Source organism: Astatotilapia calliptera, chromosome 10, assembly GCF_964374335.1.
Source record: "Astatotilapia calliptera chromosome 10, fAstCal68.1, whole genome shotgun sequence".
Lineage (NCBI taxonomy): Eukaryota > Metazoa > Chordata > Actinopteri > Cichliformes > Cichlidae > Astatotilapia > Astatotilapia calliptera.
Window position 1 is genome coordinate 34,716,977 of NC_137431.1, and position 17,500 is coordinate 34,734,476.

General features: G+C 45.1%; 1 protein-coding gene across 3 annotated transcripts in view; it reads right to left on the reverse strand.

The window, feature by feature from the left end:
* Window positions 1-15,784, reverse strand: part of chm (CHM Rab escort protein) — a 23,772-nt gene extending 7,988 nt beyond the window's left edge. For 2 of the 3 annotated variants that reach the window (XM_026180960.2, XM_080307631.1), the window contains exons 1-11: window positions 15,508-15,784; window positions 12,767-12,833; window positions 12,409-12,481; window positions 12,193-12,317; window positions 12,012-12,118; window positions 11,891-11,937; window positions 11,659-11,805; window positions 11,417-11,533; window positions 8,660-8,771; window positions 8,339-8,561; window positions 1,417-1,494 (exon numbers count right to left, since the gene is read on the reverse strand). In XM_026180960.2, coding sequence (XP_026036745.1) covers window positions 1,417-1,494; window positions 8,339-8,561; window positions 8,660-8,771; window positions 11,417-11,533; window positions 11,659-11,805; window positions 11,891-11,937; window positions 12,012-12,118; window positions 12,193-12,317; window positions 12,409-12,481; window positions 12,767-12,833; window positions 15,508-15,559 — 1,148 coding nt within the window. In that variant the 5' untranslated portion in view covers window positions 15,560-15,784. The remainder of the gene's footprint in view (window positions 1-1,416; window positions 1,495-8,338; window positions 8,562-8,659; window positions 8,772-11,416; window positions 11,534-11,658; window positions 11,806-11,890; window positions 11,938-12,011; window positions 12,119-12,192; window positions 12,318-12,408; window positions 12,482-12,766; window positions 12,834-15,507) is intronic. The other variant, XM_080307632.1, reaches the window with a different exon arrangement.
* Between the last annotated feature and the right edge of the window lie 1,716 nt (window positions 15,785-17,500).

The window sequence follows — 17,500 nt, forward strand, 5'->3', positions numbered from 1 at the left end:
TGACTGGTTACATTTGAACCAGTGCAGAATAAAAACGAGCTCCGTCATCACTGCAGGAAATGATGCGAACATCAGAACAAACAGTCCACCGACAATCTGTCTGATTTTAGCTTCATACAGTCGTCTGTGGTTCAGTACAAACACAGGAAACCAGCAGCTGACCCAGAGTAATCTGATTACTGCCGCCTGTGATTTATAACTTTAATTTACCAGGAGGGATGCTAACAGGCTAACAGGCCGTGTCTATGCGTGTGCGTGTGTGTGTGTCTGTGTGCATGTGTGACCTTCCATATACAAACCTGCCTGTCAATCAATCATTTAATCAGAAAACTGATGAGGCTGCAAACAATGATAGAGAGACACTGACAGAGAGAGAGAGAGGGAGGCGTGCAGAGAGGAGTCATCTATCAGAGAGGAGGGGGAGGAGGGAGAGGAGGAGGGGGAGGCAGCCGCGGGCTGATGAAGAGCCTCAGAGGTTAAATTATGATGTTCATTTCCTCTCCATAAATTGAATATTTTACTGATCATAAATTATCGTCCAATCACAGCTCAGCACAGGAAGGTTCCTCTCTCTCTCACACACACACACAGAGTGGTTGCCGTGGCAGCCTGTGTGATCAGTGCTCTTTGTTCAGCCTTTAATTAAGTTAAAGGTTAAACACAAATGATAATAACTAAGCAGGAAGTGATTCACAGCAGCGGCCAATTAAAAGCTCCAGAAACGCTCGGGGGCGTGGCCAAACCAAACGAACACACCCTGCAGTTTAGCATGATGCACATATGTGTATGTGTTACCATGGAGACAGTCAGAGGACAGGGATGTGGGGTTGATGTAAACACATATTTCCTCACCTCCATGTTTGATTTTATAACTCTGGTTTTTCTCTCTGTCAACTTTAGATTTGAAAAACTGTGAAGTATAAGAAACAAACGTTTCTCCTGAAACATCCAACCACAAACATTTAATTTGAAATGCCACAGGAAGTGCTGTTTGTATGACCAGCATGACGCGGCGCAGGTTAACGATGAGCGAGACTTTAAACAGAGCAGAGAACAGAGGGGAGGAAGCGAAGGCCAAACGCCAGCCCAACAGGAAGCTGTCAGTCACAGTCTACTCTACTGCGCTTTACTCTTTACGATTCTAGTGATGGAGTTGCTCTTGTGACCCATCCAGTGACATCACTCACAGTCTGATGACATCACACTGTCAGCTTGACTCACCTCACTCGGACCCCCAGCTGAGTAGGTACTAATAAAGTACCCAGTACCAGTACTATCAGCTATCTTAGGCAAAACACTTAAAACCAAGTCGAGCCAAGTACGTGCTGGCTGAGGTACTACATAGAGCAGTACCAGTACTACAGAATTATACAGAGCACCGACAGTACTACAGTACTGCAGGTACGGCAGGTGTACCTGTTGGAGTCCTTGTCCACGATCAGGCAGCTGACCGAGTGTCTCAGGCAGTAGATCCCTCCAAACACAGCACTCATCCTGAAACACACAACAACAAAGCAGCCAATCAGCACGCAGGAGAACATGTGACCTGTCTGTGCACAAGTATGTGGACACCACACGCACTTCCTGACCTCCAGCGAGACTTTCAAAATAAAAGTTTTATTAAGGCAGTATTAAGGATTAAGGAGCAGGATGTCCTGAGTTCAATTCCACCATCAGGTCTCTCTGTGTGGAGTTTGCATGTTCTCCCCGTGTTTGCGTGGGTTCTCTCCGGGTACTCCGGCTTCCTCCCACCATCCAAAGACATGCAGCTTGTGGGGATAGGTTAATTGGATAATCCAAATTGCCACTAGGTGTGAATGTGAGCGTGAATGGTTGTTTGTCCTTGTGTGTTGACCCTGCGACAGACTGGCGACCTGTCCAGGGTGTACCCCGCCTCTCGCCCTATGACAGCTGGGATAGGCTCCAGCGCCCCCCGCGACCCTGAAAAGGTTCAAGGTTCTTTATTTGTCACATGCATAGTTATACAAGTATAACACACAGTGAAATGTAGCCTGACACGCTCCTCGACATGTGCAAAAAAATTGAGGGGGTGGGGGGGGGGTGTAGAGGAAGAGGAAGAACATATATATTAGGGCTGCCACGATTAGTCGACTAGTCACGATTACGTCGACTATCAAAATCGTCGACGACTGATTTAATAGTCGACGCGTTGTTTGAAGCTTTGTATGTTCCCAAAAGACGCAGGAATAAGTAGCAGGATTTAAGAGTGTAATAACGGACTGAAACAGAAGATGGCAGCACTGCATGTACAAGGATACCAGCTGCCGTTAAACCCCGAAGAAGAAGAAGCAGCGTCCCAGAATTCATAGCGCAGCCCAGCGCAGTTTCCAACAATGGTGGCAGCTGGTTAGTTTTAATAGTACTCTTATTATTCTTTCTGGTTCACAAAATAAACATTTAACATATTTTCAGGCGAGAATGTAGCTGTGTAAACCTCAAATATCTGCTCAGTTTATCAGGACACCGCATATTTTCAAAAGCACTCCGACGTTTTCGGAGACGTCTGTTACCCACTAGCTCGATAGCTAGCCGGGGGCTAGGCTAACTAGAGCCGTGAGAACACCGGACTCCCGGCAAATCTTTTTCAAACCCACCGCCGTCTTTCGCTACTCAGGTTAAACATGATATATGAGTCACTTAGATAACTTAAAAATGTAATTGTTTGGCTTTTTTTAGTATTTTATTTGTTCCTGAGTAAATCGGTTTGGCTGAGATTAAAGTTATAGTTTTTACACAGCTGAATAAACGTCAAGCAGACAGCTGATTATCAGAAGTGTGAGATGCTCCAGAATTTACTCCGGTGTCCTGTTATAGTTTAGATAGCAAGGAGTTTATTAAACTTCACCGAAACAATCTGCAAATGTCATTAAAATTTAATAAACTATCATCTTGTCTTTATTTTTAGTTAGCACATACCTTAAACAGTTAAAGCTGTAAGCTAATGATAGTTATATAAGAGCAGATGCTGCTGGTGCAATAAGCTGTACGTTTTACCTCCAATGGATGATGATCTGATTAGTCGACTAATCGCAAAAATAATCAGTGACTAGTTGACTATCAAAATAATCGTTTGTGGCAGCCCTAATATATATATACACATATATATATGTATATATATGTGTATATATATATATACATATATATATACACATATATATACATATATATATGTGTATATATATATATGTATATATAGAAGAAGCTGACTGCACTCCACGAGCGTCTGGCAGCACAAATGAACCAGCTGCTAGTTAACGAGAGACACCTGGAATGGCTAACCGAAGGTCGGACGGTCCTGATCCCCAAGAACCCCAAGAAGGGACCGGTCCCCTCCAACTACCGACCAATAACCTGCCTCAGTACTACATGGAAGCTCCTGTCAGGCATCATATCGGCTAAGATGAACAGGCACATGGGTCAATACATGAGCGGGACACAGAAAGGAATTGGCAAGAATACCAGAGGCGCAAAACACCAGCTACTGGTAGACAGAACAGTCAGCCGAGACTGCAAGACCAGACTGACCAACCTGTGCACTGCCTGGATTGATTACAAGAAGGCCTATGACTCAATGCCCCACAGCTGGATACTGGAATGCCTAGAATTGTACAAGATCAATGGGACCCTAAGAGCCTTCATCAGGAACTCAATGGGGATGTGGCGTACAACACTAGAGGCCAACTCCAAGCCCATAGCATGAGTCACCATCAAGTGCGGGATCTACCAAGGAGATGCTCTGTCCCCACTGCTGTTCTGCATAGGCCTGAACCCCCTCAGTGAGATCATTAACAAGACTGGCTACGGATACCGACTACGGAACGGAGCAGTTGTCAGCCACCTCCTGTACATGGATGACATCAAGCTGTATGCCAAGAGTGAACGAGACATCGATTCACTGATCCACACTACCAGGCTATACAGCAATGACATTGGAATGTCGTTCGGACTGGAGAAGTGTAGTCGGATGGTAACAAAGAGAGGGAAGGTAGTCAGAACTGAGGGGATTGAACTACCAGAAGGCAACATTGCAGACATAGAGGACAGTTACAAGTACCTGGGGATCCCACAGGCGAATGGGAACCATGAAGAGGCCGCTAGAAAGGCTGCAACCACCAAGTACCTGCAGAGGGTCAGGCAAGTCCTGAGGAGTCAGCTGAATGGTAAGAACAAGATCCGGGCCATCAACACGTACGCCCTGCCCGTGATCAGGTACCCTGCTGGGGTAATAGGCTGGCCAAAGGAGGAGATAGAAGCCACTGACATAAAGACAAGAAAGCTCCTTACCATGCATGGAGGGTTTCACCCCAAGTCTAGCACCCCGAGGCTGTACGCTAAGCGGAAGGAAGGGGGCCGGGGACTGGTGAGTGTCAGCACCACAGTCCAGGATGAGACAAGGAACATCCAAGAATACATTGGGAAGATGGCCCCAACTGACCGAGTGCTCAGTGAATACCTCAGGCAGCAGAAACCCAAGAAAGAGGAGGGAGACGAGAAACCATCATGGAAGGACAGGCCCCTGCACGGTATGTACCACCGGCAGATAGAGGAGGTGGCTGATATCCAGAAATCCTACCAGTGGCTGGACAAAGCTGGACTGAAAGACAGCACAGAGGCACTAATCATGGCAGCACAAGAACAAGCTCTGAGTACAAGATCCATAGAGGCTGGGGTCTATCACACCAGGCAAGACCCCAGGTGCAGGCTGTGTAAAGATGCCCCAGAGACAATCCAGCACACATAACAGCAGGGTGCAAGATGCTAGCAGGCAAGGCATACATGGAACGCCATAACCAAGTGGCCGGCATAGTGTACAGGAACATCTGTGCCGAGTATAACCTGGAAGTCCTGAGGTCAAAATGGGAGATGCCCCCAAGGGTGGTGGAGAATGACCGAGCTAAGATCCTGTGGGACTTCCAGATACAGACGGACAAAATGGTGGTGGCTAACCAACCGGACATAGTGGTGGTAGACAAACAGAAGAAGACGGCCGTAGTGATCGATGTAGCGGTTCCGAATGACAGCAATATCAGGAAGAAGGAACACGAGAAGCTGGAGAAATACCAAGGGCTCAGAGAAGAGCTCGAGAGGATGTGGAGGGTGAAGGTAACGGTGGTCCCCGTGGTAATCGGAGCACTAGGTGCGGTGACTCCCAAGCTAGGCGAGTGGCTCCAGCAGATCCCGGGAATAACATCGGAGATCTCTGTCCAGAAGAGCGCAGTCCTGGGAACAGCTAAGATACTGCGCAGGACCCTCAAGCTCCCAGGCCTCTGGTAGAGGACCCGAGCTTGAAGGATAAACCGCACGCAGGGGCGTGCTGGGTGTTGTTATATATATATATATATATATATATATATATATTAGGGGTGCAACGATACACAAAATTCACGGTTCGGTTCGGTTCGATACTTTGGTGTCACGGTTCGATATTTTTTCGATACAAAAAAAATGTTCATGCCTTTTTAATTTGTCATTTATTAAAATTATAAATATATATTTTAACTCAAAAGTACAGTTTTTAAATTTAACCCTAACCCTTGTGCGTGTTTTTTATTTTGACAGCGAATGCGCACCTGCGGACCACTTATGTGCAGCCCTGGTTATTTAGCTCGTCATATTGCAGCCACAGAAATTATTTTGTCCATGAAACCATAAAGCTGCACTTTCTTTTTGCCTTATAGTCTGATTTGTCATAACTTCTCCGTTTTGTGGTAAGCTTTTCTTTGGCTGTCACTTCTTCACCCTGACCTGTCTTATTTGGCTCAGCAGAACTGAAATGCTTTTACACACTCACTCACATAAGCTCAGCGATTCTCTGCGCGATCAACCTCTCACATGTTTAAGCTGCGGGAGATTTCACTTGTCATGTTTGCATAGTAAGCTAACAATTAATAAGACTATGTCAGAGGAATTGGTGCACAAATTATCATCACTCACAGATCAGTGCTGTCATTGCAAAGTGAAAGCAAAAAAACAAGCGCAAATTCAAACGCGACTTCAATATGTCACATATTGACAGTGGCTCACCGATGCCAATGACATAATTACCCAGCTACATTTCTGAAAGAATGCAAAAGCATTGACATATATTTTCCTTCCTACAATAGCCCGACGGGCAGGGCAGAGATAGATTTTGGTAGCCCGACTGAAAAGATCGCTAGCCCCGGGACGTCGGGCTAGCGATATTGCGAGCCCTGTATCTGATTGAGGAATCACTCATCTTTGGAAAAGAGAGTTTATTACAGAGAAATGTCTCTTTCCAAAATAAAAGCTATACTATCCGCTTCTTCTGGGCTATATTCTCAGCAGCATATTAAACATATAACATATTAAACATGCTAACAGCTGTCTAAATGACTCGGCTAAAGTTAGTAGCATGCTTGTTGTTTTTGTCTTTGCACTAGGATGATGTCGGCGTAAATGTGCAGTCATATTCGTTGTGTTCCCACTAGTGCTTTCAGGTTAATCTCGTTGAAATGACCTTAACGCCACAACACGGCAAATCTCCGTTAACGAGCTACCGCCGATCGCCCTGTGCATGGGGCTAGACGGCCAACACGTTAACGAGCTAACTGCGCTAACACACTAGCTCCCACCCATGTAATTGAGCATTGCATGGCACATCCAACATACTGTTTTACTTTAGTGCATGACTCGCTTACCTTCAGGGTCATACGTCACATGAAAACCAAAATAATTCCAAACGCCAGATCTGAATGAGGGTGCGGGAGGTCCATGTTGTAAGGAGAGCTTAACTTCTGTCTCGCTAGCTTGCCCTGCGCTCTTCCTTCTGATGATGCTGTCTGTGTTGAGCGCTCAGTGAATCTGCGTTCGACTACTCCGCCTAGGCTGCACTGTCGAGCCTAGGCGGAGTAGTCGAACGCAGATTCACTGAGCGCTCAACACAGACAGCATCGTCAGAAGGAAAGTTGATAAAATAAATTAAAAATTTTGTATTGTTCGATACATATGCGTACCGAACCGAAAGCACTGTATCGAACGGTTCAATATCGATACGAATATCGTTGCACCCCTAATATATATATATATATGTAGTATATACATTGGGTGAATGTGCAGTAGTAGCGGAAGGATAAGCAGAAGCGAATGGATGGATGGATGGATGGAGCAGGATGTCTGATGGTGTGGTTACCGTGGTGTCTCAGCCAATTGTCTGTCTGTATTACTGGCCCCTCCCCCTCCAGCACCGCCATAGATTAATAACATAATGAAATTACAGCTGCTCCATAAATCAGAGCAAAGGGCTCTCATTAAACACACACACTCCACTCAGCTGTAAGTGTGTGTGTGTGAGAGAGATTGTGTCGACCTTCTCACGCAGAGCTAACACACACACGTAACATCAATGTGTCATCATGTGTTAATCACAGCGTGTGTGTGTTCTCATTTATTTGATGGCGAGCCAAATCACACACACAGTGCTCTGTTTTCCTTTAATCAGGAATCTGTGTGTGTGAGTGTGTGTGTAGGTGTGATAACAGCATCTGTGGGGCGATCGTGGCTCAAGAGTTGGGAGTTCGTCTTGTAATCGGAAGGTTGCCGGTTCGAGCCCCGGCTTGGACAGTCTCGGTCGTTGTGTCCACTTCACCCGTTGCCTACTGGTGGTGGTCAGAGGGCCCGGTGGCGCCAGTGTCCGGCAGCCTCGCCTCTGTCAGTGCGCCCCAGGGCGGCTGTGGCTACAATGTAGCTGCCATCACCAGTGTGTGGATGGGTGGATGACTGGATGTGTAAAGCGCTTTGGGGTCCTTAGGGACTAGTAAAGCGCTATATAAATACAGGCCATTTACCATCTGTCACATGACCTTTGACCTTTTTCTGAGCCCGCTCAGCATCTGTTTCCATCTGGAAAAAAAAAAACTGCTAATGAAACTAAAATAATCACACAAGTAAAATCAGCTCATGAACCACCAAGTACAGGCTGCTGCCCCTCTGCAGGCTTCCAGAAGCTGTCCAATTAGAATGAAGTGGGCTAAAGCAGCTGCACAGAGGCCCAGCATCAGACAAAGAAAGATTATTATGACCCATGAATCATGCAGAGCTGCTCCTGCAGAAGAATAAAGAACACAGCCGAGACTCAGATCCTCGCCTCGGATCTGACCGACGTACCTGGTTACCTGTACCCTGCTACTCATCGCGTTTGTCACTCTGGTGGCTTCATCACGTCCACGTCACACTCAATACATCAGAACTCGAACAGTTCTCGCAACAGGTGAGCTTTGGGCGACTCAGGGTGCAGAGTAGCCTGCTAGCTGAGCACAGTAGTACTCACTGACAGTAGTACTGTAATACTGGTTCTTACCTGCAGAAACACTGGGGAATCTCTCCAAGTCCGTACACAGGAAACAGAAAGGGAGTGTTGCCATAGCGACCCAGGCAGCGCAGGAAGTGGCGCGTGGAGGTGAGCCCCACCTCGGTGAGTGTGTCTTCTGTCACCATGGCAATGGAGTGAAGCAGGAAGTGCTGCAGGTTGTCGCCCAGCTGCTGCTCGCGAAGGAACTCCAAAAATGGCCGACCGTTGTAAGCTAGAGGATGGGGAGGAAGTGCATCATTACCCACAATCATCTGATGTTGGTGAGAGTGACCTTATGATGTCAGCAGGTGGACAGGTGAGGCATCTCACCTTGGTGCTCCTCCGTCTCCTCCACACAGGAAGTCAGGAAGCGCATCAACTTCCTCTTTTCAACCACAGACAGCTGACGGCTTGCAAACACGTCTGCTCTGCTACAGGGCACCTGACGGACAGGTGAGCACAGATAGGTAAACACAGTAGGGCTGCCACGATTACGTTGACTAGTCACGATTATGTCGACCATCAAAATCGTCGACGACTGATTTAATAGTCGACGCGTCGTTTGAAGCTTTGTAAGATCACAAAAGACGCAGGAATAAGTAGCAGGATTTAAGAGTGTAATACCGGACTGAAACAGAAGATGGCAGCACTGCATGTACAAGGATGCCAGCTGCCGTTAAACCCCGAAGAAGAAGAAGAAGAAGCAGCTGTGTCCGTTATCATAGCTGTGTCCAAATTCGCATCCTCCTGTGCCCGCATTTGTAGGCCGATTACGTAAGAGCGACACGACGAAGACGGTCCAAATTTGAAGGATGGGTCGGGTGTATCCTTCATGGCCCAACCTATCCCAGAATTCATAGCGCGGCCCAGCTCAGTTTCCAACAATGGCGGCAGCTAGTTAGTTTTAATATTACTCTTATTATTCTTTCTGGGTCACAAAATAAACGTTTAACATATTTTCAGGCGAGAATGTAGCTGTGTAAACCTCAAATATCTGCTCAGTTTATCAGGACACCGCATATTTTCAAAAGCACTCCGACGTTTTCGGAGACGTCTGTTACCCACTAGCTCGATAGCTAGCCGGGGGCTAGGCTAACTAGAGCCGTGAGAACACCGGACTCCCGGCAAAACGTTTTCAAACCCACCGCCGTCTTTCACTACTCAGGTTAAACATGATATATGAGTCACTTAGATAACTTAAAATGTTATTGTTTGGCTTTTTTCAGTATTTTATTTGTTCCTGAGTAAATCGGTTTGGCTGAGATTAAAGTTTCTACACAGCAGAATAAACGTCAAGCAGACAGCTGATCATCAGAAGTGTGAGATGCTGGAGAATTTACTCCGGTGTCCTGTTATATTTTAGATAGCAAGGAGCAGACGGATGAGTTTATTAAACTCCACTGAGACTAGGGATGGGTATTGATAATATTTTCACGATTCCGATTCCATTTTCAATTCTTTATCGATTCTTTTTAAAAAAGGAGAACACTAAGGTCGATTAGCTCAGAGCTTTGTTTTATATCTTCTCTTTGAACAAGATAGAAATTTAGGAGTAACATGGCCTTACAAACCCAGCAGTGAGATCTTAAGAGATCCAGCCTACGGCTCTTCAATGGGGTGTCACAGGATCCCCAGGAAAAAGATTGTAAATGTAAAATAATAAAATAAATATTCTTCTGTAGCAATAACAAAGTATAACATAAATTATTCTGTAGCAATTACACAAGAATATCCAGTAATGTCCCTGCCTACAATTAAACACATTCACTTACTGAAAATCACCTGCTGTGGCAAACGGGTGCAAACCTTTGACCACAAACTGAGTCTCTGCTCGGTGACATTCGTCTATCCCGGCCTGAAAGGAGACGCTGCCGGTAGACTGCAGCGAGAGCTGCCAGCATCTGAGCCAGACTCTGTCTCTCTCATCATGGTCACTAAATGCACAGTAATGGCAGGTTTGTAATAAGGCAGATCGCGCTAACATAATATGCTCTGTTAGTTGATTATTTACCTGCCGCATTAACGGGAGAGGACGTGCAAACGTTACCGCTGCTGCTGGGTTGAGATTCACGAGTCCGGAATTAAAAACACGACATTCATTTAAGGTCATTGTGTGTTTTGTGAGCAAATGCTTTTGCATATTCGTAGTGTTTCCTCCCTTAAATGAAATCTCTACTTTGCAAGTGTTGCAAGTTGCCCTGTTGTCATCCGTTCTCGTAAAGTGTAACCAAACTTTTGAGCGTTTGAGCTGCTTAGGCGCCGTGTGGGACAACAAAGAACCGGTTTTCGATACCCATCCCTAACCGAGACAATCTTTAATAAACTATCATCTTGTCTTTATTTTTAGTTAGCACAGACCTTAAACACTTAAAGCTGTAAGCTAATGATAGTTCTATAAGAGCAGATGCTGCTGGTGCAATAAGCTGTAAGTTTTATGTCCAATGGATGATGATCTGATTACTCGACTAATTGCAAAAATAATCAGTGACTAGTCGACTCTCAAAATAATCATTTGTGGCAGCCCTAAAAACAGACAGGTGAGCGCAGACAGGTGAGCGCAGACAGGTGTTTATTATTTATCTAATTCAGTCCCGACAGAACCTGCTAGGTTAGCTGCTGTCATCAGCGTGCAGTTTAATGGTTTGACTCTTATAAAACAGCCTGCGCAGGTCAACCAAACTTAGCTGCCCAGGCCCGAGACCACCCTCACAGACCTCTGAACAAACCCGTCTCTGACAGACAACAGACCTCTGAGCTCAGCAAAGAGAAGCCCGGTCACTGGCACCATCACCGAGCCAAACGTGGAGGCGACACAGCGGCCACTCTCACAGGTCGATGCCAAAACCATTTAAGACCTACTTCACCTCAACATTGACTTTGTTTCCTACACGAACATAGAGGAAGTAGTTCACACAACAGTACGAGGCTGTGACCTGTCAGCTTGTGAAGAGTTTCGACCTGTCAGAGCAGGTGCTGATGTGATGACACCTGTGTTTGTTGTGTTGATTTCACTCTTCTGAGTGCGACTGTTGTTTCTGTTGTTCTCATGCAGACATGACCGACACACAGAGACAGAGCAGCTCGTACCTGCTCCACGCTGCCGTGGCGATAGGTCAGTATCCTGGTCACATTCTTGAACTCTGCATAGCGACTGACGTTTGATTTGATGAGCAGGTCGACCAATGAGCCGCGAGAGTACATGAGCTGGAGGGAGATGAAGATGAAGCAACCGGAGCTCGGGTCAAACAACCAATCAAAAAGCAGTGGGATACACCGAGGGGCACGATTGGCCGAGAGGACTGTCCTTTGTTGTGCTGATGTCATGTTACCTTAGAAACCAGGTCGATGTTGAACCGGCGTCCTTCCTTTTCCAGCTGGGTGTAGCTGATTTTCTTCCTGGTTGGCTCTGATTGGCTGGGAGGAGCAGAGGGCTGTGGCTGATCCGCTTCTGGCTCCTCCCCCTGTTCCTGAGCAGCCTGTGATTGGAGGAAGTATGCAGTTATTATTGTTCGGCCAATCAGGAATTGATGTGAATGTCAGGGGAGGGCTGCTCTTCCTCACCTGCTCGTCTCCCTCAGCGGCCTCACCTGTTTCTTCTTCTTTTGAACCTGAAAGAGCTGATTGGTTTAAAACCTGCTAATCGAAGCTCAGAGAGTCGATACAGGATCAATATAAGACAGACCTGCTGATTCGGTCTCTGATGGCTCTTTAGCAGCGTCTTCACCTGCTGCTCCAGCCTCTTCTTCTTCTGTGGTGTTTGGAGGCTCCTCCTCCTCCTCGGCTTCTTCACTGAGACGTATTGATACCTTAATCAATAAACTGATCTCTAGCTGATGTGACCTTACAGGTATGCAGGAGTTTACCTGATGTAGCAGAACACCTGCAGGTTACTGATGGAGGCGGAGTCTGAGCCTGACAGGTAGATCAGCTCCTCCCCTTCTTCCACCAAGCTTGACCGATCCTGGACCTCCTCTGACAGAGACTCTGCCTACAAACACACAGGAAACTCACTGATGACTTCCTGTTGGGCATCTGGCCCCGCCCACCAAATCAACAACCTGACAATCAGTAACTCTTACTTGATGCTCCTGTATCCAGGTGAGCAGAGCGTTGAAGGTGAAGCTTGCCCAATTGGCTGCATAGTAGCTCCGCCTAAAGACACACAGGAAGCTGTCACTTCCACAATAAAAGCATCGCTCTATGCTCTTATTCTGACACTCTGACATCAATCAATTGATCTAACTGACTGATCTATCTCTGATAAAATATTTTATTTCTGTAATGTGAAAGCGTTTCTATAGCAACGCCCTCAGTTATCAATAAACAAATACATCAATTCAGCAGATACTTATTGATTTTACCTCACCTTTGAAAACATTCTGTAATTGATAACATTGATTATTAATCAGTAAGTGTTCTTGATGAATAAGTAATGACCTGTCGACGTGAAGAACTCTCTGTCCAACTCTGGAACACGCGGCTGCCACCACCGACTCAGCAAGACCTGATCACACAATCAATAATCAATAAGCAGCAGCAGGCAACAGGAATGAGGGGACATAAGGAGAGAAAGCTAGGAAAAGAAACAAGGAGACAGAAACCAGGCCTCAGCACAACCTGCACACAAAATCTATCATCAATAATAACAGGAAAGGAAACAAGGAGAAAAGTCTAGGAGACAAAACAAGGAGAGATACCAGAGGAGGGAATGAACAAGGAGAAACAATAAGGACAGAGCAGAAGGAGAGGAGACAAAAAGACGTCTAGGAGGCACAATTAGGAAGAAAAACAAGGAAAAGAGACAAGAAGTTACATGAGAGGAGGACACAAGGAGAGAGGAAACAAGGAGACAACGAGTCAAGATAGCAGAGAAAACAAAAAGAGGAGACAAGGGGACAAGATAGGGCTGCTCAATTAATCGAATTTTAATCACGATTACGATCTGGGCTTTCAACGATCATTAAAAGTGACTGAGACGATTATTAGCCCCTCCCTCGTGCTTTACTCTTGCGCTGCTCCATGTGGCAAATCAAGCGCACCTCTCGTTTCGAACACGTGTCACAACAATTAAGAGGACCCGAGGGAAGCTCGGAAAGCTAAGCAGAAGTTATTTGGAGAGGAGAGTGACTGCCGTTGGTTGAAAAGAGGGGTTAAAAAAAACTTCAGTGGTGTGGAAACATTATGGGTTCAGTCAGACGTGGATCAAGTAGACACAGTGTGTAAACTTTGCTACGGTGTCGTAGCTGCACCACAGAGCAACACTGCAAAGTTCACTAAACATAGATGTTTACATTTTTCATTTTTCTTGTATTGCAAACATTTGCACTGTTATTAGTATTTGCACACTATTTTATATTTTTTAAAGTCATTATTCAACACATTGTTATTGTTAACCTTTTAAGCAGCACGCTCCGTTTTGTGTAACTATTTTTAAATCCCTGTAGAACCGGAACTGCGTAAGCTAGCGCAATAATTTGTTTTGCATATGAAACCAGAGGAGTTGTACTTACATCTGATGCCATCAGCTTGTCCTCGGTCACGGTTTCCTTCCACATAAAGCTTTGCAAAAATTGCATAAAAAGCGCTTGCAGCAACAAAAACATAATATTCCAGAAACACGCTTTGCCGATCCGATCAGCTGTTCGTAACACTTCCCACAGTGAAACAGACGTCAGCGCGAACTATCGAATGTCCGCCATTTCCTGCCAGAAACCGGAAGTGACGTCATCTTCGCGGAAAATGTAGTTTTTTACTTGTAGGCCTTAAAAACCTATACTGGTGTTTTTATAAGTCATGTTTGACTTTTCTGAATAGTTGCTGGGATGCTTAGGACTCATATTGCACTGCTGGAAATAGTTTATTTTGATGCACCTGCTGTTTTCTTTGCAAATTTGAATCATAGGATTGTTTTTTAGTTTTTCCTGCAGTATATAAAAATTGCTGTATCTCCAAAATAAAACTATGAAGACACTCAAAATTAATCCCCTGTTGTTGTAAACTATTTTTTGCATTTAAAGCTTTGAGGGATAAACCTCTTAAATTTCTCCAAGTAGAAATATATGTAAAAAAACAAAAACAAAAATGATTTTCAATTTTTTTTCTAGTTTATTGCACTTTTTTGCAATTAATGTAGTTACTATGGACTTAATGCATACATATTATTAAAATATGGGCTATAACAGTTGTATTGATGTATAACAACTTGAAATGCTCCCAATGGCACTACAACATGTAAAAAAATAATATAAGCTCTGGCGGAATTGGTTCTATGGTAGGTCTTAAAGGGTTAAATAAATATCGTCAAATAATCGAGATCTCAATTTCAGTGAAAATAATCGTGATTATCATTTTTGCCATAATCGAGCAGCCCTAGGACAAGAACCAAGGAAAGAAAACAGGGAATGGAGGAGAGGGAACAATTAGAAACAAGGACAGGACAGAAACAAGAGCAGGAGACAAGGAAACAAGGTCAGGAAACGGAAGAAAGGAAACAAGGAACTTGAAAAGAAAAAGGAAACAAGTAGATGAGGGAACCAAACGAGAGACAAATGAAGGACAGGAGATAAGGAGAGAAGAAGGCACTGATCCTGTATCGATCAGGTTATTGATAACATGTGATCACTTTACTACTGATAATTATGAAAGTAAACCCTAAATATTGACTGTCGATCATTAGGACTCAAAGTGATTCAGTGGTTCTGTTCCGATACCATAACTCGATCACACAGACAGCTGATTCATCCTGGCACACAAACAGTTAGCATCACGTAGCCTAGCCGTTAGCTTACTATCCATAAGAAACAGATGGATGTTAGGAGTGCTAGCCTCTGTTAGCGGCACTGCGAGCTAACCCTGATAAAAGCTAAAGCACCTAACGTTAGCGTCAGCCCAACAGCCGCTGTCCTGCCTATTAAAGTGATCAATGAGTGATCAGACATTTATTAAAAATATATCTTATGGGCGCTGAGTCTATGTATGTATCCAGGGGCTAACCGCTGGCCGAGGGTTAACGGCTAGCCGCTGCTATTGAAAATGCATTGGCCGTTAGCTGCAAGCTAATCCCTACTCATACCCCTGTTTTGTCCGGTTTACACCGGGATCCCGGGATGTTTCGGACCGAGCCCCGGCCACGACATGGTCCGGGATAGAAGACAGCCTAAAACCAGGTGTTGGAGTACCTGTGCCCAGAATGACCACGTCAAACTCAGACGGCAGATCCTCCGCAGCCATGTTGTTAGCAGGGAAACACAAAGTCACGTGACAGAGTTTTTTTCCTCCTTCAAATCACTGATCGATGAATTATCGAAAATAAAATTCTTCACTTATTTTCTCCCGAGGGTCTGAAAGTGTTGCATCTTTGTTCCTGTTTGTGTGACTCGTTGATGTCATCATGAAGCAGCTCTGCCAGCTGTTCCCACATCTGTGAATCAGCAGGAAACCAGGTCTGACGTCACTGTGTCAGCAGCTGATCACAGAATAGCTGGACATGAGCTTGTAGAGTAAAATCCTCCTTTTAGACAAACACACGAATATGAAACATGCAAGTGGGGAAGGTGGTGCTGATTATCACTCATAATGAGACACAGCACATTTATATGAGTCGTTTATTCATTCTAACTTGCTGAAGTTATTGTGTTATAGGCTCTCTTTACTGTTGTCACACTGACAGTTTTCAAGTTGTTAATGAACAAAAACAATGAAACAAAAGATTTTGCTGTGAACAGACATCAGGAGGAGCTCTCCATGCAGGTGAAATAAGCCATCCTTAATCTGCCAAAACAGAAAAAAAACATCTGAGAAACTGCTACAATACTAGGAGTGGCCAAATCAACAGTTGTGAGGTGTGGTGTGACAACAACGACAAGGGCACCGTCTTTTCTACAAGACACTGCCGCTATCACTATTGCTGCTGGGAATACCAGGAAGCGAGGCATTCCAAATGAATGGCCAAACTCTCTTTGACCGACATTTCAAACTTTGGACTCGCTCGCAGGTCAGGTTTGATTGGAGCCAGTTGTTTGATGTCTGGGAAACTCAGGGGGAAAGCAGTGGATAACAGGAAGTTGTCACAAAACACTGTCTGTATTTCAATTCAATTTTATTTGCACAGCGCCAAATCACCACAACAGTCACCTCAAGGCGCTTTACATTGTACAGTAGACCCTACAATAATAGCTAGAGAGAAAACCCAACAATCATATGACCCCCTATGAACAAGCACTTTGGCGACAGTGGGAAGGAAAAACTCCCTTTTAACAGGAAGAAACCTCCAGCAGAACCAGGCTCAGGGAGGGGCGGGGCCATCTGCTGTGATTTGTTGGGGTGAGAGAAGGAAAACAGGATAAAGACATGCTAACCCATGAACAAATTGGAGTCTATTATATCGATATTGTTGGTGCACTTTGTCCAGCCATTTGTAGATTCAAATTTTTAGATCTAATTAAAATTCAACCACTCCAAAAGATCCTTTGGAAACCCAAAGAGTTTTTTAAACTTTCTTTTTAAATGTTTACAAACACCAAAACAGAACAACACAAAACGAAGCAACCAGGGGCCCGTTCTTCGTACGTCGCTTACTACATCCAAGATCAAATGAAACATCCAAGATCAAATCATCGCGCTAACTCTGAGCTCGCTAATCCGGTTCTCCGAACACACCTGTTGTTGACGATTACTACAGCTGGACGCAGTAATGTGACATCACTGGGTGTCGTAAAAGGGGCTACGCATCGATAGTAGAAACATTGATCGGCAACCCTCTGATTGGTCGGCGAAAATGTCGACGGAGCGCGCTCGGCTCGGTATTTTTCGGCAGCAGAGCAAGAACTCTTGAGTGAGGGATTTCAGGAGTTTCAGAGTTTAATCAGAACGCAAGGGAACACTGCAAAGGCTGCAAAAGCAAGGAGAGAGGGCTGGCAGAAAGTTGCTGACAAATCAAACTTGTAAGTAATTTAATAATAACAATAATAATGGAGTGGATTGATATAGCGCTTTTCAAGGCACCCAAAGCGCTTTACAATGCCACTATTCAGTCACTCTCACATTCACACACTGGTGGAGGCAGCTACGGTTGTAGCCACAGCTGCCCTGGGACAGACTGACAGAAGCCAGGCTGCCATATCGCGCCATCGGCCCCTCTGGCCAACACCAGTAGGCGGTAGGGTAGATTTA